Consider the following 25,232-nt stretch of genomic DNA (forward strand, 5'->3'; position numbering starts at 1 on the left):
AAACCCCGCAACTATGGGAGTGCCTCAGTGACACACAGGAGCCACTGACAGGGCTCCCAGCAGCCGAATCTGGAACAACCTGAGGAATAAAATTAAGGAATATTGGATTATAACCCAAACTATAAAGTAAATGCCCAGGCGTCCGTACTGATATAAATGGTTAAATAAACAAATACACAGGGGTATAGAGACAAATCTCCCCTGTAGAATTTCCAGTAATCAACATAGATACTCCGCCTTCAGGGAGGTGGAGGAGATCAGGGGTGAGGTCAGTACTGAGGAGCCCTGTGGGCAGCAGGGACCCCTGATGTGGCCGGTTGAGAAGGGAACTTCCCTCAGCGCGATCACAAGAGAAGAGCAGATAATCCAGGCTGGGGGATCCTGCAGGATGCACAGCCGTTTCCAGACACACACAGAAGGAAGACACGGGAAGGAGGCCACGTGAAGATGGAGACAGAGGCTGGAGGGATGCAGCCACAAGCCAGGGGGAGGCCACGTGAAGATGGAGACAGAGGCTGGAGGGATGCAGCCACAAGCCAGGGGAGGCCGGAGCCCCTAGAAGCTGGAAGAGGCAGGGAGGACACTCCCCTGGAGCCTCTAGAGGGAGTATGGCCTTGCCACACCTTGATCTTGCATTTCTGGCCTCCAGAACCAGGCGACAATAAACTCCTGTGGTTTTAAGCTGCAGTGTGGTGTATTTTGTTCAGCCACCCAGGAAGCTCACACAAGTGACTTTTTTTTTTTTTGGCCATAACACGGGGCACGTAGGATCTTATTTCCCCAACCAGGGATCGAACCCGCAGCCCTGCAGTGGAAGTGCAGAGTCTTAACCACTGGACCACCGCCAGGGAAGTCCCACAAGTGACCTTTTTGGAGGTCACACAGCTGGAAGGTGGCAGAGCTGGGGTTTGGGCCTGGGCACCTGGGAGGGGACCAGCCAGGGCAGCAGAGCCAAGGGCCAGGCCACTCCTAGGAGAGTCTCCCCACACACCTGCCTCCACGGGGGGTGTCACTCAGAACCAAGCTTCATCCCCTGAGGCCTGCATCCCTCAATGACCAGGACACAGGGCATCGTGAGTGCCTGTCGTGCCCCCAGCCCTGCCCCAAAGGAAAACCCCACAGCAGCAGACCAGAGCACCAGAAATTTATTGAACGCTCCACTTTTCCCAAAGCACAACTAGCCACACACACGGGGGTGCAGGGCAGGGGTGCAGTCTCCAGCCCTGCTTCCTGTGCCAGGCCAGGGTGACCAGCATGAGAACACCCCAGAGCCAGGCTGGGGACAGGAGCAAGGGGACATGGAGAGAGGAACAGGACAGTCTGAGGGTGGAGGCTTCTGGCTGGAAGTCCCAGATCCTCAGTATGAAGGGAGGGGGGCGTGTAGAGCAGACGGGGCCCTAACAGCCACCAAAGGGGAGTGGGGAGGGCAACACACATTCCAAAAAGAGGGTGACACCAGCTTTTAAGACGCAGCTTCCATCCTGGGCTGCGGGGCACACACATGCACACGCACGCGCACACACACACACAAAACGTAATGCTCCCAGGGCGAGGGGCAGGGCCCCAGAGACCCTCCACCCAAGCGAAAAGCTGGGAGAGGGTCAAGCAGGGACTGGAATGAAGCCCCCCAATTTATCACTTGGGGCAAGTTTTTGGTTTTTCTTCTCAAAAGGGAAATTTAAAAATCTACAACAAATCACACCAAATTCATTAAAAATGATAAAAACCCAGCCTCTCCCTCCTCGCTTAAGCTTCACACGGGGCCAAAAACACTGACCCAGGAAGGGACAGGGAAGTGACCAGGCCGGGTGTCTCCTCCCGAGTCTAGGCCCCGGGGCAGGAGTAGGGCGGATTGTGCTCCTGCGGGGCAGCCCAGCCGCCAGCTTTAACCCGGAAAGCTGGGCAGGGAAGGGGTGCGGTGCGGGAGCCACCCCAAGGGGAAGAGCACGTTTCCAAGGGAAAATTCTAAAAATAAGAAAGATATTTTAGTGATGTTACGGGAGGTCTTGGCACTGGGGAGGTGGGGCCGGGGGCAGGGCCGCCATCAGCTGCGCTGCTCCAGGTACGCGGACAGGAGCAGCCCCGGCGGCAGGAAGTCCAGGTGCCGATTGCTGACCTTCATCTGCCGCTTGCCCTCCAGGTCACCACCTGCCGGGGGACAGGCAAGACAGGGAGGAAGGCGAGGGTTGCGGCACACAGCAGCCCAGCCCTCGGCCTGTCCTGCCCCAGGTCCCCACGAGCTGGGCTGCCCCGACCCCCCAGGTCCCAGGCCAGGCGCTGAGAGCAGCTCGAGCTGTTCCTTCCTCTCCCGTTATTTATCCCGTGTCCTACGGGCACAGAGACGCACACACCACCGAGACACACTGGCCCGAGGCCAAGGGGACTGAACGAGGGTCCCGCCCCGACCCTTGGTCTCCCACCTCCATCCCTGCCCTCAGAGGGAATCACCTAGGCCCCAGGTGGCCCAGGCCCCACCAACCTCCCCTTCACCCACCTTCCGTCACCCCAAAACCTGAACCATAGCCATACACAACCCAAGCTGGGCCCACCTCCCAGCCTCTGGCCCGGCGGCTCCCTCTCCCCTGCTCCCCATCTTGCCAGGCCCCGCCTCCTATGTTCAGGCCACGGCTCCACACCCGCAGAGAGGTACCCCCAGTCCAGCCCCTCCATCCCGAGTCAGTGGGAACAAAAGCAAGTGTGGGGACTGCATCTCCCTCCCAGGCAGCCTGAGAGGAACCATCCTGGCGTTGCCATGGAAACTGTCTCCTCAGCAACTCCAGGCAGGAGGCAGAGAGACGGGCGTGGAGAGAGAGGACCCGATGGGATGCCGAGGGCCAGCAGGGGTCTGCGAGGACCCTCCATGGGGGGAGGACTGTGTCCCAAGATCACTCCCATCATAAAAGGGGCACACAGGCCCCTGGAGGAGGGACTTGCCAGGAGTCACATGTGTGTCACAGTGGAGGGGGGCTACAGCTAAATGCGAACTCTGCAGACATCAGGGTCCCCTCATCTCATCTCGGGGTCCCTGGAGGCCCAGTTTCATCAGCCCCACACAGGCCCCTCTCTCCCCAGCCCTGAAGATGCAGATGGAGGGGTGTCTGTGTGCACAGCATCATCCATTGTGGGGCCAGAGGTACAGGCGCTTCTGATGAATTAAGGCAACATCGCACTGCCGCCTCTGTGTTCACACTGTCCCTCCTCTTCCAAAGCCTGCCACGGGGCAAGCAGACCCCGGGGAAGCCCAGCCTTGGTTTTCCCCAGACTGAATCAGCCAACTGGGGTCCCAGGGGCCGCCAGGCACTTACTGGCTGAGATGAGGTCCATGTACTGGCAGATGGCGTGAAGCAGGAGCCTCTCAAAGCTGCAGGGAATGGATGCTGAGTGGCCAGAGCCAGACACCGGGGGAGCTCACCGCACCCACGCCCACCCACCCAGTCACCTGTTGTCCAGCATGGCCGTGTACACGGCCTGGGGGGACACAGAGAAGAACCTCAGCAGCCGCTCCTCCCAGGTCTCCAGCATTTCCTGCAGGAGAGACAGGCCCAGGGGTCAGGCCGACTGTGGCACCCTAGCCAAGATGTCCAGGCCCCCCACATCCACGATAGCCTCTGGAGCCCAAAGCCCTGGGTTCAAATGTGGCCTCTGATTCACTACATGAGGCTACTTAACCGTTTCCAAGGATACCAGGCACTCAGACACATCCACACCTTTGAATCTCTGAGTCTTTGGCCTGGTGAACTCCTACACATCCTTCAAAACCCACCTTCATTGCCCCTGTCCCTCCCACCCTCAAGGAGAACCCTTGCCCAACCCTGGGTCCTGCACTCGGATCTCACTAGTCTGTATCCTGCCCTGTCTGCTCCATCACACCACGTTCACTGGGTTACTGGTCTCCCCTCACCCTGTCCCTGATTGCGAAGCTGAGAAAAAGGGCCTTCAGAAAAGACCAGGTAAGTGGAAAGAGACAAGGCCAAGCTGGCGCCAGGCTTGGTACTCACCATGGGAATACGGCTCCGCTTGAGAACGGCTCGTAGACGCCGGCTGATACGCTGGAAGCACTCACGGGGCGTGTAGGCCGGGTCCTCTGCAAGAGTCCATGCAGTGGGGCAGAGGTGGGAGTGAGCCGCAGGCCCCGCCCACAGCCAGGGCCCACCCACCTGCCCTGGCCCCACCCACCCACCGGGCTCCTCCCCACCTGCCCTGGCCCCGCCCTCCCACACCAGGCCGGGGCCCCCCATCATATCTCTGCCCCACAGCCCCACCCCCGACCCAGGCCCACCTCTCCGCCGGTCTTCCCCGCGGGCAGGCCCCCTTCTCCGCGCCTTGCTCCTGCCCTCGTTCTCCAGGTAGCGGAGAACCCGCTCCTGCTCCTCCCCAGAGCGGTTCATGAAGTCGTTCCAGACCTAAAAGAGAGGCAGGCAGGCCCTGACTAATGCCTGCAAGCCCCCGAGCCTCAGTTTCCCCGTTTGGCTAATGTACACTGGGGGGGCCACAAGTGCACAGAAATAATCCTTGTGCACACGTGTGACCACTGGGCCGGCCAGGAGTTCGTGGGGCACTTGCGGACCCACCTGTGTGGGGCGGGGAATCAAAATGAACCAAACACCCCCCCAATAACATCAGTAATTCCAAGTGTGATAAGCAGATGAACCACGGGTGCTGGAAGTCTCTGGGGTGGGTGGGTTTCAGGCCTCTGGAGGGAGACCCAGGGCATTCATCAAGGGACCAGGGAGGGGATGGGTGCTCCTGGCACAGGGTCCAGCATAGGCAGTGCCGGGTGGTGGGCGGGGGAACCCAGGGCAGGATACGGGGCCCCACCTCGACATAGGTCTCGTTGCTGCAGGCCTCAGCAAAGATGCTGGGTGCTGCAGGGGGCGCCAGGTCCCCATCCTCCAGGCCAGGTGTGCCGCCGTCCAGCAGGGTCAGGAGATACTGGGCTAGATGGAAACAGACGGTCTCTGGGCTGGGGGTTGCATTCGGGCCCCCCACCTCGAGCCCCCCCCCCGCCAGGCTCCATGGGGTCCAGAGGACCATGTTTCCTCCCCTACACCTCTATATTTAGGGCCTTTACTCTCACCGGCCTCCCCTCCACCACGCTCCAGCTGTCTTTCCCAGAAGGCACAGGAACCATCCAGCCTCCAGAACTCCTCCTACCTCGCCCTGGCTTGGCTTGTTGAACTCCTACACCTCCTTTAAAGCCCCAGCTCCAATGCCCAGAGCTCCCTCTCATTGTCCAGCTCAGGGCCAGGCTCAGATAACAGAACATGCACACCATTGCTGTCTCAGGCCTAGGAGTCCCCAGGAGGCGCCCATCGACCCTTGCTCACTGTTCTCCAGGCGCTGGAGGCTCTTCCGCCCCTTGGCCTTGGGCACGAGGTCTGAGTTCCGCACAGCCTGGTTGATGAAGTGTTGCTTCCGCTTGGAGGCTGAGAGCCTCTTCACCTGGGAGCCAGCTAGAGTGGGCAGGCAGCCTGGAAGGGGCCTGTGGGCCGGGTGTTGGGGGGCAGTCCTCAGGGCCAAGACAGACCAGGACGCCCAGGCACAACCCTACCATCGCCACTCTCTCACAGCCATCCCCTGCTTGGTTTCCCTCCACAATGGGAAGCTCACCCCCATCACATGTGCAGCCCTTAAAATGTCATTGTGTCTCATCGTCACATCACCCGGGAAGCAGGTACCGTTGAGGACAGGTTAGTAAACCAAGGCTCGGAGAAGGGGAGCCACACATTGGGTGGGAGGCCAAGAAAGCTGCTGCCCACTCCCCCAGGCTTCCAGGTTTGAGCTGCAAGCTGGTGAGGCCCACAGTCTCCCTCCTCTGGGAGTTTCTCGAGACTTCATTTGATGGAGCATCCCCTCACCCCCAACCCCATGCTTCCAACAGAAGATAACCCAGAAAGCGGCCCCCAGGAGCTAAGGTGATGCCCCGGCCCACCTGACTCATGCCCCAGGGGCCCCCTTGCTGGATGGGGGAGGCGGACAGAGTGGCTCCCCCCACCCCCACCCCCACCCCCCCCAGCACTGGGCACTAATCCTGGAGACGGATTAGCGGCCCAGGCAGGCCTCCTGCTGGGGACCCGAGGGCCAGGTGGCAGGCGGCCACGCAGGAGGGAGGGGGGGATACTGAATGGAAACTTCAGGGCAAGAAGCTGCAGGGCCTCCTCCCTGGTCAACCCCTGACCACAGGCTGAGAGGAGGGTCCCACCCGGCTCAGAAACCCTCACGCTGGGGAGCCAGTGGTGGACTCTGAGCCTAAGAGGGTCTAGGGTGCCAGAATTCCCCCTCCTCCTCACCCTGTGCCTCCGCTCCAAACCGCCAGGCAGCCCGGCCTCTGGGCCTCTGCACCAGCTGTGCCCCCACCTGGTGCCCACACCCCAGGCTCCGAATGGCTCACTCCCATCTCCTTTTGGCCTCTGCTCAAACCTCCTCGGGGGACCCCGGCCCCTCAGTGCTCTGTTCTCATGATGGTCACACCCTGCCCACCACCCACCGTGATCTCCATGCGGGCAGGGTTTGGTGTCCACTGTAGCCCTGCCTGGTATACAGTAGATGCTCAAAAAAATAACTGCCCAATCAGGTCTCCAGCAAAATCTCACGATTCCAAGACTGAGTAGAACCCAGAGTCCAGAATTCCACCCAAACTTTCCTAGTGTTCAAAGTTCCCAAGACACAAATTAAACAGAGAAGCATGACCCCTGCCCCACAAACAGGCGCTAGAAAATGCCATGAAGCCCTAGGACAGTGGGACAAGGTGCCTCAAAGAGGTTAGGATTGAAGCCCACACTCACCAAGGTCTATACATATGTAAAGAGTCCCCAGCCTTAAGTTTTTTGCCCCGGCCAGAAAGGCTGTTACATCTTGATCACGAAGGAAATAGGCTGATGAGCCTCAGCCCTGTCTGAGGTCAGAGTGGGGCAGGCTCCATGGATGACACTTCAGGCAAAAATCTATGAAAAATTATCTGATGGGTAAACTCATGCAGGCACAAGTACCCATCAATAGGAGACACACAACCAGTGGTTAGAATTCGGCATTTTCACTGCCGGGGCCAGGGTTCAATCCCTGGTCGGGGAAAGAAGATCGCACAAGCTGCGTAATGCAGCCAAGGAAAAAGAAAAATAGGAGACTAGGAGACACGCAGGCAGGGGTAGAGCCTGGAAGCTCAGCCCTGAGTTTGAATCCCAGCTACGACGGATGCTTTACTGTGTGACCCGGAGCCTCAGCTCTTTCTCTGCAAAGTGGGGATAACGATGGCCCCTGCTGGTCTGGGAGGGGACACCAGAGCCAAAAGGAACCAGGACACACACCTTTCCCCAAGCTGCCACCTGTTTGGTTTCCTCCTGTGACTGGGAGCTCACCCTGTGGGCCACACCACTGATCACAGCCTGGTTAAGCGATCGCCTTCACCATCACCCCAGGAGGCAAGTACTATTGTTCTGATGCCCGTTATACAGATTTGCAAACCGAGGAGCAAAGTCATTATCCCAAGACCCCACAGCTGCAAAGAGGGCAGCTGGGACAGGGCAGGGCAACTCAAGTCAGTACACAGCCCACAACTCTGAAGCTGGACGCAACCTTCCTGAGGCCCAGGCACCCCCACCCCAAGCTCCAGATTCAGCTGTGGCCTCGCTGTGGCTCCAGGGCCTGTGTCTCCACCCCGCAGCTGGACGGAGGCCAGGACGGTGGCCTGGCGGGGCAGATAATAGGACCACATCCGCGGGGAGCTGTCGGGGAACCTCAGAGCAGGGTGGGACTCAGTGAGAGAGCTCGGGCCCTCAGGACATGGGGCTCCAAGAAATGGGGCTCCCTGTCACCTCGGGACCCAGGGCAGAACGTGGATTTGAACCTGGTCTGAACAGCACCACTCCCCTGAACCATCCAGCCTCCTGCTTCCCTCTGGGGCCACAGTGGTCAGAGGGGCTCAAACTCAGGTCTCGCTGGAACCCTCAGACCACAGCCCGCTGGACTAAGATCCGGCTGCTCCCTGACCTGCTCTACCATCACCTGTGGCTCCCCAGCACCCTCAGGACAAGGCCCAGCCTCTCCCTGGCCTGGCATTGCAGGTCTGGTGCCTGGTCCCACAGGCCTCCTGGGGCCACACTACCCTCTCGGATTCCAGCAGATTCCAGCAGGTGCCTGGGGCAGACTGCAGAGCCTGGAGCCACAGAGAGGGCAGGTGGAGGGGGCAGCAGATTTGTAATGAACGCTGGGGAGGAGGGGTGGAGGACAGCATAAACTTTATATAAAATACATCCACATCAGAACATCAACACCCATGTCTCTCCGCCTCATTGCCCCTGCTCCAGGCACAAGGCCCATTTTACTGCATCGCAAGCTGATCTGCAACAGCCCGACTCAGGGCCTTTGCATGTGCTCAGCCTCCTGCCTGAAGAGCCCTTTCTCTGGCTCCTTCTGGTCCCAGCTCAAAAGTTACCTCCTGGGAGAAACTGCCCCACCCCCTAACTAGCCCAATCAACCCTGTTTCCGTTTCCGGCTTCACCGGTTAGCATCAGAAACCAGCTGGACCTCATACTTGTTTACTCCTGATTCTCACCTCCTTCACTAACCCGCACGATAAGGACAAGGTCCCTCTCAGCCGCTCCTGTGTCCCCAGCACCTGGCCCACAGCAGGTGCTCAATAGCTGTTTGTTGAATGAATACCCGAACTTCTGTTTACACACTCACCCAAGGGCCAGTTCCTCTGCTTCCCCAGCCACCCAAAGAGACCACTTTACAGATGGGGAAACTGACCACCCAGACGGGGCACGTGAGGCTTCCTGGACCCAGCAGGCCTTGGGAAATGTCTGCACCATGGCAGGGGCCAGCGTCCAACAGGGGTGGACAGGCCTGACAGTGGAAACAGCTGCTAAGTCAGGTTGGGTTTGGGGAGGACAGGTTCCTTTGCCTCCCCCAGTTCTCCCTGTGGGTTTTGAGATGGGGCCTTTGGCACCCACTCCCCTAGGCAAACACACCCCCTCTCTGGCACCTGCCCCTCCCCCAGGAACAGGCCAAAGAGGAACCTACTTTCTCTAGCAGGAAACCAAGGAGGGCTCAGAGCGGAGGTGACTCAGGCTGGGGTGGGCAGACAGAAGGAGCAGCAGCACCCCCCCTCCCCGGGCATGGAGGTGAGGGGGGATGGGGGCAGGTTGGAGGGACCCACCTGGCAGGTAAATACCCACTTCAAGTGGTTAAGGCCCCTTAAAAGAGGGTAAATAACCACATCTGTAGAGACCAGTACAGCTTCTGGGTAATAATAACAATAAAGTAATAACAAATATAATAATAATAAAGCAATCACAAAATACCAAAATGAGAAAATTATTTTAAAATAATAAAACACCTACAATAGTGAACTATTTAAGATAATTATTAAAGAATGGACTCTCCGCTTTGCTGGGCACCTCCAAGTGCAGGGTCACTGACCCCAGTCCCTCAAAGAGAGGACCGCTGTTATTTCATTTTACAGATGGGGAAACCGAGGCACCGAAGGGGTAACAGCCTGCCCCGGGCCACTCGGAAGCGCACACGAAGGAGCAGAAATGAAACCCCAGCAGCCAGGGTGGACCACCTGGGTTTCTGCATCAACACTCGGGTTAGAAAGAGATCTGCGAACCTGGGGGAGGGGGGCATACCCATATGGGGCCGCCCACCTGCTTCCAGTCCACTTCCCAGGACACACAGGCTCGTGTTGGCCCGGGTTTGTAAGCCCCCCATTCATTTGGGTATTTACCCGGAGAAAAACAAAGAGCGCGTCCACCGGGAGGTGGGGGACTCACAACCCCGCCGGGTACACAGGGCTGGCTGGGGGGTAAATCCCCGGCTGGGGGACAGGAACAGCCGCAAGTGGGTAAATACCCAGAACACCACCAGCGCGGATTCCGGGTACACCGCGCGCAGCAGCACCGCCTCACCCGACGCGGCGCCTGGAACCCCCGAAGCTCGGGGACTTCAGCGCCGAGCGCCGGGGGTCCGCACACGCGGACACGGGGGTGCCCCCTGCGCCCCGGCAAAGATCCGGGAGTACGGGGATGGGGTTTCCCCGGGAAACACCCACTGACAACAAAGCCCACCACCACCCCGCTCCACCCGAGTGGGGTACCCCCCAGGAAAGGGGGCGGGGCGGGCCGGGGGCTGCAGCCCGGGAGGGGGTAAGAGGAGGGGACCCCAGAGCCCGGAAGCGCGCCGCGCCCGCCCGCCGGCCGCGCTCACAGCGTCCGCCGCCCGCCCGGGGCGACCCCCGCCACCGCCGCCGCCTCCTCCGAGCCGCCCTCCGGGTTCTCCAGAGCGACCATAGCTTGCACGGCGCTGCTGTTGTCGCCGCCGCCCAGCAGGGCCTTCTCTGGGCCGGGGAGGAAGTGACGGGAGCCCGGAGGCGGGGCGAGGCGGAGCCTGGAGGCTGGACGCGCTGGTTGGGGGTCGCGGCCACGTCCCGGCCGGGCCCGAGCTGCTCGCCGGGGACAACCAGCCCCGGGGCAAGGACAGGGACACTGAGGCGGGGGACACCCAGCCCCGAGGCACGGACGGGGATACTGAGGTGGGGGCACCCAGCCCCGGGGAAACCGGGACTGAAGGCCGCGCCTGTCCTGCGCCCAGGCGGGGCTGTGAGCACGGCACCCAGCCCTAGGAGGACAGATGGCGAAATTGAGGCCTGGGGAAGGAGGAAGGAAGCGGACGTCCTTTTCAGAGGCTTGGACAGATGAAATGACCCATGCTACCCCCACCCAGCACCAACAGGGCTTTCCTTCCACCAGACCCCTCCCTGTCCTCTGTAAAGTTCAGCCTCTGGCGTCCTGGCTGGGTGCCTCAATCTACTCTTCTCTAAAAATAGAACAAAGCTAACCCCACCTCCTTCTGCCTTTTAGAGTTTATTCATTTAGCAAATGCCCACTGTCCTTGGGGTGGGGGCTGTGCTTTCCGGACCCAGCAGTGATCAAACAGGACCTCCCCGCCGTGGGCTAGGGAAGAGGACACCTTTGGAAAGGGGATTCACAGCCTGCAAAAGTGGGAGGGGTATGCCAGGCAGAGGGAAGAGTCAGTGCAAAGGCCCTGGGGCATCCAGAATGGCCAGAGCAGGGTACTAGGTGAAGGGGGGAGGAGCAGAATAGAGGTGGAGGAGAAGGGACAGACCGATGAGACGGGGGGCCCTTTGATGACAGACCTGGTTTTTGACCCGAGGGTTAAGAACAGAGAATTAAACCTGCTCTAGAATCTAGAATCCACCCTTCATTCTACAAGAAAAGTGGGGGAAGGACTTCCCTGGTGGCACAGTGGCTAAGAATCCGCCTGCCAATGCAGGGGACATGGGTTCGAGCCCTGGTCCAGGAAGATCCCACATGCCATGGAGCAACTAAGCCCGCATGTCACAACTACTGAGCCTGTGCTCTAGAGCCCGCGAGCCACAACTACTGAAACCCGTGTGCCTATAGCCTGTGCTCCACAACAAGAGAAGCCACCGCAGTGAGAAGCACGCTCACCGCAACCAAGAGTAGCCCCCACTTGCCGCAACTAGAGAAAGCCCGCGTGCAGCAACGAAGACCCAACACAGCCAAAAATAAATAAATAAATAAATAAATTAAATAAAAAAAAAAAGAAAAATGGAGAACTAGGACCATGATAAGAGACAACACAGGGATGCAACCCCCAGATCCAGCCTGGTAGAAATTGTACAGGATAAACAACCCGATTGCTTTAACGTATAAAGAGCAAGAGGGGATACAAGAAAAAAAGAAAAAGGAGGAGGAACTATTACAAGACCCAAGAAAGCACACAGTGTGTGACCTCATGTAGATAAATATGAAAAACTCAAGGTGATACAACTTGGGAGAGGGTACCTCTGGGGAGAGTGCTTGGGCGGGGGCACTGGGGGCTGGGATGTTTGGTCTGCGGCTCTGGTCCATGATGACCAGCTGCTGAATAGGTGTACTAACTCTACAGGACGCAGCCTGGGCCTTGCCGCGATTCTTGGGCCTCACTCATTCCTGTCCTTACCTTCCTTTTTTTTTTTTTTTTTTTTTGGCCTCGCAGCCCGGCATGTGGGACCCCCGACCTGGCATCGAACCTGTGTCCCCTGCAGTGGAAGCGGGAAGTCTTAACCACTGGACTGCCAAGTCCCTGTGCTCACCTTCCTTAACACCCTCCCAGACCCTGGGCCAGTCCATGAGCCGTTGCTGCCAACCCCCACCCCCCACCCCACCCACCCCCCGCCGAGGACCCCGCCAAGGTCCAGCCCCCTGCTGAGTTCTCTCCCAGGCCCACTCAACTCAGCAGCCTCCCCAGGACACTTCCTCCATGCCCATGGAGTATCCCTGGGTCTCCTCATCCTAACCTGGCCCTCATTACCACCCCAAAGGGATTTTTTTTTTTCCTTTTCTGAATTTTTTAGGCCATTGTCAAGAATGATGTTGAAGCCTGTCTCCCCCACAGCCTCTTTGTACTTCCTTCTGGAGATATCTGATGCCCTTTGATGCCCATGCATATTTATTCATTTCTTTTCCCCCTTTTAGTCTTTTTGACACAGATGGCATCATCTTTTCTTTTGCTACTTAGAACATCCCCGTGCCCTGTTTCATGCCTCACAGGCTAGTATCTGGGGTACATTTCTGGGTGTGGGTTTGGGGATCGACATTATCCTTTATAAACTGCCCTCCAACTGGTCCCCACTACCAGCAGCACAGGTGTCTGTGTCCCAGTGCTGGTATCTGGCAATCAATGCCCGTTGGGTGGACACTCTCAAGGGGTCTGATTTGCAGCAAAGTCCTGGGGAGGTTGAGTTTTGGTTGCGTTTTTGTTTTTCTTTTGTTTGAGGTTAAGAACAGGCATCTTCTAACCACAAGATCCCGGGCATCCCTCCTTTGCCCTGAACCTTCCATGGCTCGCCAGTGTCCTGGGGCAAACCCTGGCAGCAGATACTGAGGACCTCTGAGGGCTGACCTCACCGCCAGCCGGGGCCCACCCACCCGGAGCCCCAGCCCCATGGAAGGTCAAAGTCATGGCCTCTGCCTCATTCCCTAGACTCTGTGGCTTTGTCCCCCTGCTTTTCCTACTGGTGGGTCTCTACCCTTCCCTCCCCTGGTGTAGGATCGGTCCTTCCCGGGTCCACAGCAGCCTCTGGGAAGCCTACCCCCAACTCTGCTCCGCCCCAAGCCCCTCCTCCAGCCTCCCCCCTCCCGTGCTCTTATCCTGACCCCCAAGGTGTGGGGGAGGAGGGAATGGGAGAGAAGGGTGCTGCGCTGGTGAACCGCAGGGGCACAGGCAGGGGAGGGAGTGGCCAGCGGCTGCAGGAGAGGCGGGAAGGCGGGGACACGGTGGGATGCGGGGTATAAACGCGCGGCGGCTGAGCGCCAGCGGAGGATCCCCGGAGCCCAGCCGGGAGGAGGGTCACTGCCCCATCCCCGGGCGCAGTCCCGGAGGGCGGCTGGGAGGAAGAGGGCGGCAATGCGCGCCTTGGCCACGTCCGGGCCCAACGCGTCCTGGTGGGCGCTGGCCAACGCATCCGGCTGTGCCGGCTGTGGCGCCAACGACTCGGACGGCCCGGCCCCGGCGCCGTGGCCCGTGGACGCCTGGCTAGTGCCGCTCTTCTTTGGCGCGCTGATGCTGCTGGGCCTGGCAGGGAACTCGCTTGTCATCTTCGTCATCTGCCGCCAGAAGCAGATGCGGACGGTGACCAACTTCTACATCGGTGAGCGCCCAGGCGCTGCGCAGTGCCTGCGGGCCATTCCGGGGGTCGCCGCGAGGGCGGAGTGGCCAGGGGCGCCCCTAGCGGTGCGTCGGAGTCCTCTCAGATAGGGATCTCTCCCCTGCAGGGCTCCCTGTCCTTTCCCTATTGTCCCTGTACCTTAGGCTGGAGGTCGCAAACTCTGGCTTTGGAGGGTTCCACGGTGGCCGGAGTAGTTAAAAGGGAGGTTGGAGAGTGTGGCCCATGGAGCGCTGGCCATGCCACTCAAGGAAGATGTCCGATTGAAATGTGGTTCTTATAACATGGTGTCCGATGAATAAAGGGAGTGGGGGAAAGACTGCGTGGCCCGCAGGCCCCCAGTTTGCGCCCTCTGCCCCAGAGGCTCAGTTGACACATTTGTGTGATGGGGGTGCCCTACCCGGCTGAGTACTCAGTGTTCTCCATTCTGTGTTGGCTGTTGGGCAACACCACTCTACCCAATTTTCAGGTAAGAAAACTGAGGCTCAGAGGGGCGGAAGCCTACCCGCAACCCCCACAGGGGTGAGCAGGGTCCATTGCTGCTTGAACAGCTATGAAGCCCCTGCTGGGGGGTGTTTGAAATCTAAAAGGGTGAGAGGAGGGTGCCCCAACTTCTCTGCCCACGGATGTCGGGACCTCTCTGGGGGCCTCCCGAGCCACCCTGCTGGTCACTGGGACAAAGGCGAGGCCCAGGGGGCTGGGCCAGGGCGCTGGGCGGCCAGGCAGATGTACCCCACATCTAGCACCTGCACGTCCCCCGCCTGCAGCCAACCTGGCGGTCACAGACTTGACGTTCCTGCTGTGCTGCGTTCCCTTCACCGCTCTGCTCTACCCACTGCCCGCCTGGGTGCTGGGCGACTTCATGTGCAAGTTCCTCAACTACATCCAGCAGGTGTGGACTGGGGGCAAGCGGGCTGGGGGAAGGGGTTCGCGAACCAGGGGAGGAGTGGGTGTGGGCGGGGCTGGACCTCCTGCTGGGCGTGGAGGTGGGCGGGGCGGGGACAGAGTCTGGGTGGGGCTGGGGCAGGTGAAGCCTGGACTGGGTGGGAGGGAGGAAGACGAGGGCAATGGGGGTTGGGCGGGGAGTGGGGTGGCGGGCGCTCGGAGCCCTGCTACTTCTTGCCCCACCCGTCTCAGGATCCTAGGATGCACCTGCCTCTCCTGGTCTCAGTCTTGGGGGCCTCAGCCTACCCCTAATGACTCCGCCCTCCCCCACCACCCTGGGCTCCTCTCCTGTCCCTTCAACTTGTGGGCCCTGGAGACCCTCCCGGGACAGGTCCTGCCTGTATTCGAGTGGCTGGACAGTGGGGGACCCGCAAGGAGGGCGCAGACAGGGAAAGGTCCAGACCAGGCAGGGGGCCACACGCTGGGCTCCTCCCGTCCCTCCCAGGTCTCGGTGCAGGCCACGTGCGCCACCCTAACCGCCATGAGCGTGGACCGCTGGTACGTGACCGTGTTCCCGCTGCGCGCCCTGCACCGCCGCACGCCCCGCCTGGCGCTGGCTGTCAGCCTCAGCATCTGGGCGGGTGAGTGCAGCGCGGAGGCCACACGGGGTAGGGGGGACAAGTTTTCCTGCCCTGGGCTCACACCCCACACACACACTCACTGCCTCTCTCCGGGCCTCGCTCCTGCATCTGAGAAATGGACGCAATGGCGTTCCCTGCGAGGGCTACTGAGGGCGCAGACCCGTGCAGACGCGCGCCTAGGAGGCGCTCAATGTCCGCTGCCCTAACCCTAACCCTAACCGGGGTTAGAGGCACCGGGGAGACCAGGGCCCGGGCCCCCTCGCGCCCCTCGTCCCCCGGGCCAGGTCTTCAGCCGGGCCTGTGATGCAGGCTCCGCGGCCGTGTCCGCGCCGGTTCTCGCCCTGCATCGCCTCTCGCCCGGACCGCGCACCTACTGCAGCGAGGCCTTCCCCAGCCGCTCCTTCGAGCGCGCCTTCGCGCTCTACAACCTGCTGGCGCTCTACCTGCTGCCGCTGGCCGCCACCTGCGCCTGCTACGGGGCCATGCTGCGCCACCTGGGCCGGTCTGCCGTGCGCCCCGCGCCCGGCGACAGCGCCCTGCAGGTGCGCAGCTGTGTGGATGGGGGCGCGGCCGGGCAGGAGTTGGGGGGATGGCACAGTGGGGGGGTGGGAGTGAGGTGCATCTGAGGCGGGTGGCGCGGGGGGGGGAATTTAACAGGGTCAAGTAGCGGAGAGCCCTGGGTGTCGCCCCCGCCGGTCCTTCGCCTTCCCTCATACCCCCTCCCCCCCTCCCCAGGGGCAGCTGCTGGCGGAGCGAGCGGGCGCTGTGCGGGCCAAGGTCTCGCGGCTGGTGGCGGCCGTGGTCTTGCTCTTCGCCGCCTGCTGGGGCCCCATCCAGCTGTTCCTGGTGCTGCAGGCGCTGGGCCCGGCGGGCGCCTGGCATCCGCGCAGCTATGCAGCTTACGCGCTCAAGATCTGGGCGCACTGCATGTCCTACAGCAACTCGGCGCTGAACCCCCTGCTCTACGCCTTCCTGGGCTCCCACTTCCGTCAGGCCTTCCGCCGCGTCTGCCCCTGTGCTCCCCGGCGGCCCCGCCGGTCGGGACCCTCGGACCCGGCCGCCCCCCAAACCGAGCTGCACCGCCTGACCGCCCACCAGGCCCCCGCCAGGACCCCGAAGCCAGGCAGCGGTGGGCTGGGGCCGCGCAGGTTGTGTGTCCTGAGGGAGCACGCTGCCCCTCTCTGAGCCCTCTCTGGGGGAATCAAGATGAGCCCCTCTGGAACAGGAGCTGCTTAAACAGCAGCTGCTGTAATTCTGCTATTAATGTCTTTATTTTTGTCCGTGTTCATCACAGTGAAAATGTTTTGCTCTCTGGTACAACTTTGCCACTATTGATATTGTAATGATTATTTCTGTGTTTCCTGAAGTTGAAGATGCTTTGCTGATGGCACTTTCTGGAACTTTCAAGGAAGCATCAATAGACGTTTTCACACACTGCCTTGCAGTTGACCGTAAAATTGTAAGATTCATGTCATTTTCAGAGATGTTAAAAAGTGAACACGATGTGCATCTTAAAATTGATAAAAAGGGGCTTCCCTGGTGGCGCAGTTGTTGAGAGTCCGCCTGCCAATGCAGGGGACACGGGTTCGTGCCCTGGTCCGGGAAGATCCCACATGCCGCGGAGCGGCTGGGCCCATGAGCCATGGCCGCTGAGCCTGCGCGTCCGGAACCTGTGTTCCGCAGCGGGAGAGGCCACAACAGTGAGAGGCCCGCATACCGCAAAAAAAAAAAAAAAAAAAAAAAAAAAAAATTGATGAAAAGGTGCTCTTCTTGCTACCAGGTGAGCATCCAGAATCCTGGCTGGAAAATAATGGGTGTCATTGAATAAATAAGGCCTCCCTGGAGCACAGTGCACAGAGCTGTCCTTGGGAGACACAGGATTCGCAGTACGTAACAAACGACCCCAAAACAGAGAGGCATAGAACAGCATCAGTGTATTATCAATCACGATTTGGTGGGTGAGTGGGCTCAGCTGGGCGGTTCTTGTGACCCACGTGGTGTTGAGTGAGTAGCCGACCTAGCGGCTGGACCAGGAAGGCCGGAGAGGGCTTTGGTCTCACGCTGACAGCCAAGCACTCCTCCACAGGCTGCCTGGGCTTCCTCCCAACATGGCAGTCTGGGGAAAGTCAGGCTTATGCCTTGGTGTAAACTTCCAAGGAGAGGTGGAAGCCGCAGAGCCTCACTCCTTCCACGTTGAATTGTTGGGTGTTGTCAGAGTCACGCCCAGATTCAAGGTGGGGGGAACAGACCCACCTCTTAGTGGGTTGAGCTGCGTGTGCCTGCTAGGCAGGGGGAGGGTTAGGGTGAGGCCCTGCAGGCCTCAGGCTTAGTCACCCTGAAGGACAACCGCCCATCTCTTGGAGGGCCCCCGTCCTTCCAAATTATTTGGGGACATCCTAGGTCTCCAAAGATCCCAAATTTGCAAAGATGTTATATGAGAAGGGGAGGCCATTCCATTCTGACATAGACATTGGCCTGAAGCTCACTTGTTCTGGTCTTCAAGTCCTGGTCTCTGCACCAGGCCGGGCATGAGGGTGAAATCTCCCCTTTGCCCACAGGCTCTGCCCACCTCCCTCCCTCTCCTCGCCCCATCCCCCAAAACTCAACTCAGGGAATGAGTGGCAGGATTTCCTGTGAAAAAGGAATTTGAAACAAACAAACAAACAAAAAACAGGGAATTCCCTGGTGGTCCAGTGGTTAGGACTCCATGATTTCACCGCTGAGGGCCCATGTTTGATCCCTGGTTGGGGAACTAAGATCCCACAAGCTGTGCGGCCAAAAAAACAAAACGAAACAAAAACAACCGAACACAGTTCCAGAGGGACTCTTGGGCACCTATCTCAGAGAAATGAAAACTTCTGTTCACACAAAAACGTGTACTCATGTGATCATAGCAGCTTTATTTGTGATAGCCCCAAACTGGAAATGACCCAGAGATCCTTCGACAGGTGCACCCGTGGTCCGTCCACACCCACTCAGCAGGTCTGAGTTGTGAACACACTGTTGATACACACACACCCGGGGTGGATCTCTGGTAATGACGCTGAGTGTAGGAAGGAAGTCCCCGAAGGTTACATGATGTACCATTCCATCTATGTAACGTCCTTGAGGTGACAAAAATATGGGAACAGAGAGCAGACGAGTGGTGGCCAGGGTAGGAGATGACAGGAAAGGGGCAACATGAAGGACCTTTATGACAGAGCCACTCTGCCCCTGGACTGTGGCGGAGACACAAACCTACACAGCTGATAGAATTGCAGAGAAAACACACACGAGTACAAGTAAAATGGGAAATACCAATCCATTGGTGGGATGTAGCAATTCCAATATCCTGATCTCGATGTGGTACTACAGTTTTATAAAATGTCACTGTTGGGAGAAGCCTGGTGAAGGGTATGAGAGAGATATCTCTGCATTAGAATCTACAATGATCTTGGGATTTCCCTGGTGGTACAGTGGCTAACACTGCGCTCCCAATGCAGGAGGTCCAGGTTCCATCCCTGGCCAGGGAACTAGATCCCACATGCATGCTGCAACTCAGAGTTTGCATGCCACCACTAAAGATCCTGCGTGCCGCAACTAAGACCCGGCGCAGCCAAATAAATAAATAAATATTTTTTAAAAATGTACAATGATCTCGAAAAAGTTTTTAAAAAATGAAGTTGAAGGGTTTAAAGGGACATGCAGGAAGAGGCATCGTTCCAAAACTGCAGACCCTTGGTTTATCCTCAAGTCTGTTCAGCTGGGCAGTTTCAGAGCCCCTTCTGCGTGCCAGGCTCTGTGTACGAGGCACCCTCTGACCCCTGCCCACACAGAGCCCCTGTCTAGCTGGCAAATGGGCCAGTGAGTGGTGAACTACCTAGAGAGATGCAAATAACAGCAGTGAAAAAGGTTACAAAGGAGATATGTGTGCCCTTTGTGAGTAACTGTGAGCCTGACTTTGGTGGCAGTGATTCCAGCAAGACTTCCTGGAGGAGGTGAGACCAGGAAATGTGACCTGAGCTCAGAGGTGAGGGAAGAGCATACCAGATGGAGGGCACAGCTGGTGCAGCTGAACTGGGAGGGGGTGAGGTGGGGGTGGGACCCGAAGCCACAGCATGGGGATAAGCCCCGGGGGTCCGGGCGGGTCGGGAGAAGTGTTAATTCCAATTTCAGATAAACAGTGAAAAAAATTTTTAGTATCATTATGTCCTGTGCAATATTTATTTGGGATACATTTAAAGTTATTCGTTGTTTATTGGAAATCCAAATGTAACTACAAGTCCTGTATTTTGTCTGGCAACTCTACCCCGGAACATTTCTAAGGAGCCACAGGAAGGGCTCAACGGGCCTCAGTTTCCCCGTCCGAGCCGGGAAGCTCGTTTACAGGTGAGACGGCGCCCCCTGGCGGCCTCCGGCGGAAGCCCCGCTCCCGGCTGCAGTCCACAGGTTCCCGGCAGGGGGCGCGCGCACCCCGCGGATGGTCCTGGCTTCCGTGGGTCCACCCCACAAAGGGACCCCAGGGCCTAGGGGGAGTCGCTCACGCGTATCGCAACCTGGACCAGCGGTTCAAAGTGTCCCTGCTGCAAAATGGGTCAAGCAGAGCCGCACTATGAATGTTCTGGGTCTCCTGGGCCCCTTCTATGAAAAAATATTAAAAATTCTATTTTGCAGCTGCGTTGGTATAATGACGAATTACTTTAGACTGGATTCATGACTATCTATTCCTTATAATTATACTCGCTTTTCTCTTCTTACTTTAAAAGAAGTTATAATTACATTTTCATAGACCCCGGTTCACAGGGACAAGGAAACCTGGAGGCCAGTCGGGGTTCTGGGATTTGGGGCTGGGCCCAGCATCCCCTTCAGGTCTTTCTTCTTCTTTCCTTTTTTTTTGAGATTGAGATGGTGAATAGTTAACTTGCCCTCCACCTCTGTGTAGATAGACTCCAAAAATACCATGGGATGAGGGAGGACAGAAGGGAACCCATGAATTTATTCATTCAACCAACATTTATGTGTCAGGCCCAACCTCAGGATTGGAGATGCAACCAGCTGTGATCAAGGCTAAGGAGGTTAAACAACTGCAGCTGTTTTGAACAGAAGAGCCTGGGTGAAGATAAAACAGGGTGATGTGAGGTTCCAGTTTGAATGAAAAGGCACAGCTGGGGAAGGGTGGTCCAGGCAGGGGAATGGCCAGGGCAAAGGCCCAGAGGCAGAAATATGTTTCAGGGGGAATATATGCGGGAAGGAGGGCAGTTTGTGATCTGGGCGAATTTTTATTTTATTTTATATTATTTATTTATTTTTGGCTGCATTGGGTCTTCGTTGCTGCGCGCAGGCTTTTTTTTCTCTAGTTCCGGTGGGCGGGGGCTACTCTTTGTTGCGATGCACAGGCTTCTCATTGCGGTAGCTTCTCTTGTTGTGGCACACACGGGTTCTAGGTGTGGGGGCTTCAGTAGCTGTGGCTCACAGGCTCAGTAGTTGTGGCTCGCGGGCTCTAGAGCACAGGCTCAGTAGTTGTGGCGCATGGGCTTAGTTGCTCCGTGGCATGTGGGATCTTCCCGGACCAGGGATCGAACCCCTGTCCCCTGCATTGGCAGTCGGATTCTTAACCATCGCGCCACCAGGGAAGTCCCAGAACTTTTAAAAAGATGCTGCACCCACCAGCCTGAATGGAGGGCAGGAGGAGTGACTGTCTGAGGGGCTAAGTGAGAATCAGGCTGGTTTTCACAGGACCCCCACAAGCTGGTCTGGCCAGGAAACCTTAGAGGGCTGGGGGTCGCTGTACCCATTTCCCAGCTTGAGAAACAGAGACCAGAGCAGGGTTTGTACTAACCTAAAATCACACAGCCAGGACCCAGGTGCAACCCAGGCCTTCTGCCCGTCCCTGGTAGAGCCAGAAAATCTGGTATCAATTCCCAGCTCCCTGCTGGGCTAAAAATAGGACCCCCTTCACTAGAGGCAGCTGGGAATCCTGCAGCTCCTCACCCTTCCGGGCCAGGCACCTCTGGGAAGTTGCACCCAGCTACTTAGAGACAGCCACTTCCCTCTGGGAAATGGGGGACAGAGTGGCACACTTCCTGCCCGTCGGGAGACCCCTCCCTGCCCCCTTCCCTTTGACCAGAGGGGAATGTCATCCTCAAAACCACTGTAGGAGGAATAACTTTAAATTGGCCCATTTTAGAGAGGGGGAAACTGAGACACAGGGAGGCCCAGGCCCCTTCCCCGGGTGGGGGAGGGGTTGCATTCTGAGGTTTGGCTCTTTGGTGGAGAGGGGGCTTTCCTGCACGTTGGAACTGATCTGGGGCCTGGCCCTTAAAGGGTGGCTTCCCTCTTCCAGCTCACCTGGGTCTCCAAACTCTCCCCTCTCCTCGGGCAGGGCAGTCAGTTGCCCCTCTGGTGGCAGGGGTGGGGCAGGCAGCTTGGGTTGGCGGTTTAATAGCCTCTAGGTGGAGGCCTCCCTGCCACCTGCTGTCATTAGGCTACGGGCAGCCCAGGGGCTGGAAGGCTGGGTTAGTGAAAGGGGCAGGCAGAACTCTGGCCTTGGGCTGGGGGTGGCTCCCTTGCCCCATCCCGTGGGCTTGGGAATTCCCCAGAGAGCGGATGGGGGGTGGGTGATGTCCAGAGGGGGACTATCCACAGAAGATGGCAATGCTGTGCGTTGTGTGTGTGTGTGGGGGGGGCTGCACACAACCCCCCCACCAAAGATCAGGGACTCTGGCCCCTCCCTGTGAGGGCCCTCTGGGTGGCCCCCGCCGGCCCTCCAATGCTCCCACTTGGCTCTTATCTGAGCTGGAGCCTGGGCCCCTGCGATTAGCTCACAGGCGCGGCCTCAGGGGCTCACACCTCCCACCTGAGTCCACAACCCCAAGCCCACCTCCCCCAACCGACTCTGGGCCTCAGTTTCCCGCTCTCTGAAATGGGAACATTAAGAGTCTCTGCTACACAAAAATGTGAACCTCATGCCTTGGGCACATGGCCGCACAATCGAGCGCTCAAAACGTGAAAATTGTTGTTGAACTATTATTACCAAGAAGATAATCTTGTCTCTCCTCCTAGAAGGTGTGGGTAGTCAGGTTCCCAAGAGGCGATGGGAACCTCAGGTGGGGGTGGGAGGGTAGGGGTCAACAGGATTTCGCGAGGAGCCCTCCTAGGTATCTTGGACGCCCTTCCCCACCCCCACGCCTTTGACAGTGCGGTGCCCCCGCGCCTGGCAGCCCCGCCCTCTCCCAGACCCCTCCCCACCGTGTAGCGCCCCTATCGCAGGGCCCTGGCTCCCTCCCTCCGACCCCGCCCCGCTCTCTTTTCCCTTCGCCGCAGCTCCCTCCTTTCTTTATCAAGTCTCTAATCCCCATTTTAAAGACTTGGAAACCAAGGCACCACTCTTGGGGGGGGTGAAGTCTCGAGTTGCTTAGTCTAAGGGGCGGGGGTGAAACTCTGAGCCCGGTAGGTCTATACTAGATGCTCGGTAAGTTGGGGAGGGGGGGGGTCTTGGACCAGGCTAGCGTTCCCAAATCCCATCCAGACAGAGCCCCAACCTCCTCCCCTCCCTCTCCCCCTGGGGCGCTCCCAGCCCCGCCTGCGCCCTCGGCATCGTGTACGCTCGGGCCCGCGGCGCGCACTTTGCCCACTGTCCCTAGATAGGGGGCGGGGTATACCGCGTCCCTGTTCCCCTTCCCTTTTATTATTTATTATCATTTAAAGGGGCCGCGACCTAAAAATTTCCGTCCACTCTCTCCCCTTCCCCAGCACCCCTGTGCTTGTCGAGCGTCATCGGACGAAGCGCGGGGGGCAAAGGGGCGTCCGGGAAGGCGGAGGAGACCCCTCCCCGCGTCCCGAGCCGCGGCGCTGAATCACCGGCGAGGTATTTGCATCTGAGAGCGATTTGTCACCCGGTGATTTGTCTGCGGGGCGGTGAGCGCGCCGGTGGGGGGGGGGCGGGAGGGAAGGGGCGGGGGAGGCCGCGCGCGGGGAGACTTTTACCAATCGGGTCGGTGGGGGGTGTAGACGCGGACTCGGCTGGAGACTCGGTGAGTCGGCGCGCGGCACAAACCCGGCGGTGGCCGGGAGCCAACAGCGCGCAGCTCGCGGCCCGGGCCGGAGGCCAGGCGCGGCCGGGGCAGGGCCAGACGCCAGGCGTGGGGCATGCGCCCCCCGAGTGGGCCCTGCGCCCCCCGAGCGGACCCCGCTTGGTGAGGCTGGGGAAGGGGTGGGCCGGACTTTTAAATCGCGCGTTCGGTCCCTGGTGGGCGCCGCGCGCCCTGGAAGCCAATGAGGGGGCTCCCCAAAGTTGGTCAGGGACGTGGGTGGGGGTCCAGGGCCGGAAAGGCGATCCCAGTGGGTCGGAGTTGGTGTGGTTTTCTCTGCGACTCTCTTGGAGATCTCACCCCCTGCCATATTGTACGGGGGCGGGCGCGGGGGTGTCCGGGGGTCGCGAGCGTGTGCGCCCCCTCCCAGCGGAAGGAAGTGGTCTCTATGCGCGCGCGGGGGGCTGTGGTCGGGGTTGTTTCATCTACTCCAGCTGGAATCGGTGTTTTATTCGGGAGCCCCGAGGGGAGTGGGAGCGCCGGGTGGGGAGGGCAGTTCCCTGGCGACCCTCCCCAGCCTGGATGGTTTATTTATAAATTGTGAGCTCTGGGGCAGAAAGGGGCCCCTGGAGGGGACACCACGGGGCCAGCGGCCAGGGTGGGCTCGGCCCGGGCCCTGACTCTCTGGCGGGGATCCCCGGGAAAAGCGCCCCCTGCCCCGTTCATTGCCCCCCCCCCCCGACACAAAAGCCGGCGCAGGAAGCTCGGGGAGCGCGCGTTGGTCAATTCCAACGTTCCGCGGACCCCGGGCGGCCGGTTTGTCAATAATCTTCCGTTTTCAGTCGCCCGGCCCGGAGGGGTTGCCCCCCCACCATGCAAATCGGCCGCTTTCCAAGAAGCCTTTGAAATCAGACTGGGGTTTCTGTCGTCTTATTTCTTCTCCCTTTTCGGTGTTTCTTTTCTCACTTCCTCCGGGCCGCCCCCTCCGGACTCTCCTAGCCCCCTCCCCAGCTTTCTGCCCCGCCCTCCCCCTCCTCTTCCCTTCGTGAAGTGAGGGCCCCCTTTCGCCACCCGTGGGCCCCAGCCTTGCACAACTCTTTAAATAACCGTGTTTTGCAAGCCCTGGGCCGAGCGGGTGACCTCTCTCTCCGGGAGGCATGGGGGGGGAGGGTGTGGCCCCAGATCCCTCCCTGCCCCCCCATCCAGGTCCCAAGGGCCACCCAGCACCCCCCATCCCCGCCCGGTCCCTGCCAGGGAATGCCTCTCCCCTAGGGTTGTCATAAAGTGGGGGTAGGGCCTGAGGACAAAGGGCTCTTGGGGGGGAGGGGTCTGGAGGGGGTGGGCGTCACCAGCTTAGGGTTAATGGCGGCCATGGGGGGGCCCAGGCTAGAGCCCAGGGGGGCTCCGGGGTTCCCACCTGCCCCCTCCACCAGCCCCAACGTGGAGGCCTGCCCTGCTCCCCTCCCCCACCCGTGGACCCGGAAGGGTCATTAAACCCAGCAGGCCTGTGTGTGGGGGGGGTGGCTTGAGGGGGCGTGGCTTCCTCTGGCCTCTTCCTTCTGCCCCCCAAAGAGGGGGGGCGTTGCCCAGAGCGTTTCCGTGGGGAGGGGGGGCTCGTCTTGAAGTTGTCAAAGGTGGGGGAGGGGCAGCAGACCAGACTAGACACTGGGTGAGAAGTGTCCCCTCAGCACTTCTTGGGGCTGGTGTGGGGGGGTGACCGCCTGTCCCCGGGGGGGGTGGGGGCTGGGTGCTATCCTGCTGCCTCTAAGGACAGGCTATGCTGGTCATTCTCCAGCACTATGGCCTCTGAGAGGGTCTTTGTGCCCTGGGACCCCTGCCCCTGCTAGATACTGAGGCCCTTCGGGGACGGGTCCCTCCCGACTTTCCCACAGGGACCCCCCCACCTGCTCCCCCCACTGCCCTTTCACCCATCCTGCTGGAAGGCCCAGGCACTGGGGAGAGGGCCCCTCCCATGACTGGGGAGGCTGGGAGGGTCTACACTGCAAG

At 59.4% G+C, this 25,232-nt stretch overlaps 3 protein-coding genes across 6 annotated transcripts in view; 2 read left to right on the forward strand and 1 right to left on the reverse strand.

Annotated features, from left to right (window-relative positions):
- Window positions 1–1,129: 1,129 nt before the first annotated feature.
- On the reverse strand, window positions 1,130–10,335 carry R3HDM4 (R3H domain containing 4). Of its 2 annotated transcripts, none has more exons than XM_082621056.1 (8): window positions 10,207–10,335; window positions 5,328–5,482; window positions 4,819–4,937; window positions 4,280–4,403; window positions 3,999–4,084; window positions 3,440–3,525; window positions 3,306–3,361; window positions 1,130–2,148 (listed from the first exon to the last, which is right to left on the reverse strand). In XM_082621056.1, exons 1-8 carry the CDS (start codon window positions 10,287–10,289, stop codon window positions 2,045–2,047), a joined length of 813 nt encoding a protein of 270 aa, XP_082477182.1. In that variant the 5' UTR covers window positions 10,290–10,335; the 3' UTR covers window positions 1,130–2,044. The 2 variants fall into 2 exon arrangements, with proteins under 2 accessions (XP_082477182.1, XP_082477181.1); XM_082621055.1 differs by having other exon boundaries at window positions 4,819–4,958.
- Window positions 10,336–13,431: 3,096 nt separating this feature from the next.
- KISS1R (KISS1 receptor) lies at window positions 13,432–16,640 on the forward strand (the record flags this gene model as incomplete). Its single annotated transcript, XM_082621713.1, has 5 exons — window positions 13,432–13,675; window positions 14,458–14,582; window positions 15,081–15,216; window positions 15,526–15,758; window positions 15,952–16,640. 5 exons carry the CDS (start codon window positions 13,432–13,434, stop codon window positions 16,399–16,401), a joined length of 1,188 nt encoding a protein of 395 aa, XP_082477839.1. The 3' UTR covers window positions 16,402–16,640.
- Window positions 16,641–23,014: 6,374 nt separating this feature from the next.
- The window catches only part of ARID3A (AT-rich interaction domain 3A), a 35,985-nt gene continuing 33,767 nt past the window's right edge, over window positions 23,015–25,232 (forward strand). The window contains exon 1 of one of the 3 annotated variants that reach the window (XM_082620536.1): window positions 23,015–23,062. The gene's annotated coding sequence lies outside the window, so the exon portion shown is untranslated. Of the gene's footprint in view, window positions 23,063–23,152; window positions 23,229–23,265; window positions 23,391–25,232 lie in introns of those variants that run through there. The other 2 variants (XM_082620535.1, XM_082620534.1) reach the window with 2 other exon arrangements.

This window comes from Mesoplodon mirus (assembly GCF_964341445.2).
Source record: "Mesoplodon mirus genome assembly, chromosome: 5".
In the NCBI taxonomy this organism is placed as follows: Eukaryota; Metazoa; Chordata; class Mammalia; order Artiodactyla; family Ziphiidae; genus Mesoplodon; species Mesoplodon mirus.

Coding starts and splice junctions, on each gene's coding strand:
- R3HDM4 (XM_082621055.1), bottom strand. CDS start 10,289: ATGGTCGCTCTGGAGAACCCGGAGGGCGGCTCGGAGGAGGCGGCGGCG. Junction 5,483..10,206: donor CCGGGCGGGCGGCGGACGCT/GTGAGCGCGGCC, acceptor CCCGGCCCACAG/GCCCCTTCCAGGCTGCCTGC. Junction 4,959..5,327: donor CCTCCAGCGCCTGGAGAACA/GTGAGCAAGGGT, acceptor CCCCCAGCCCAG/AGACCGTCTGTTTCCATCTA.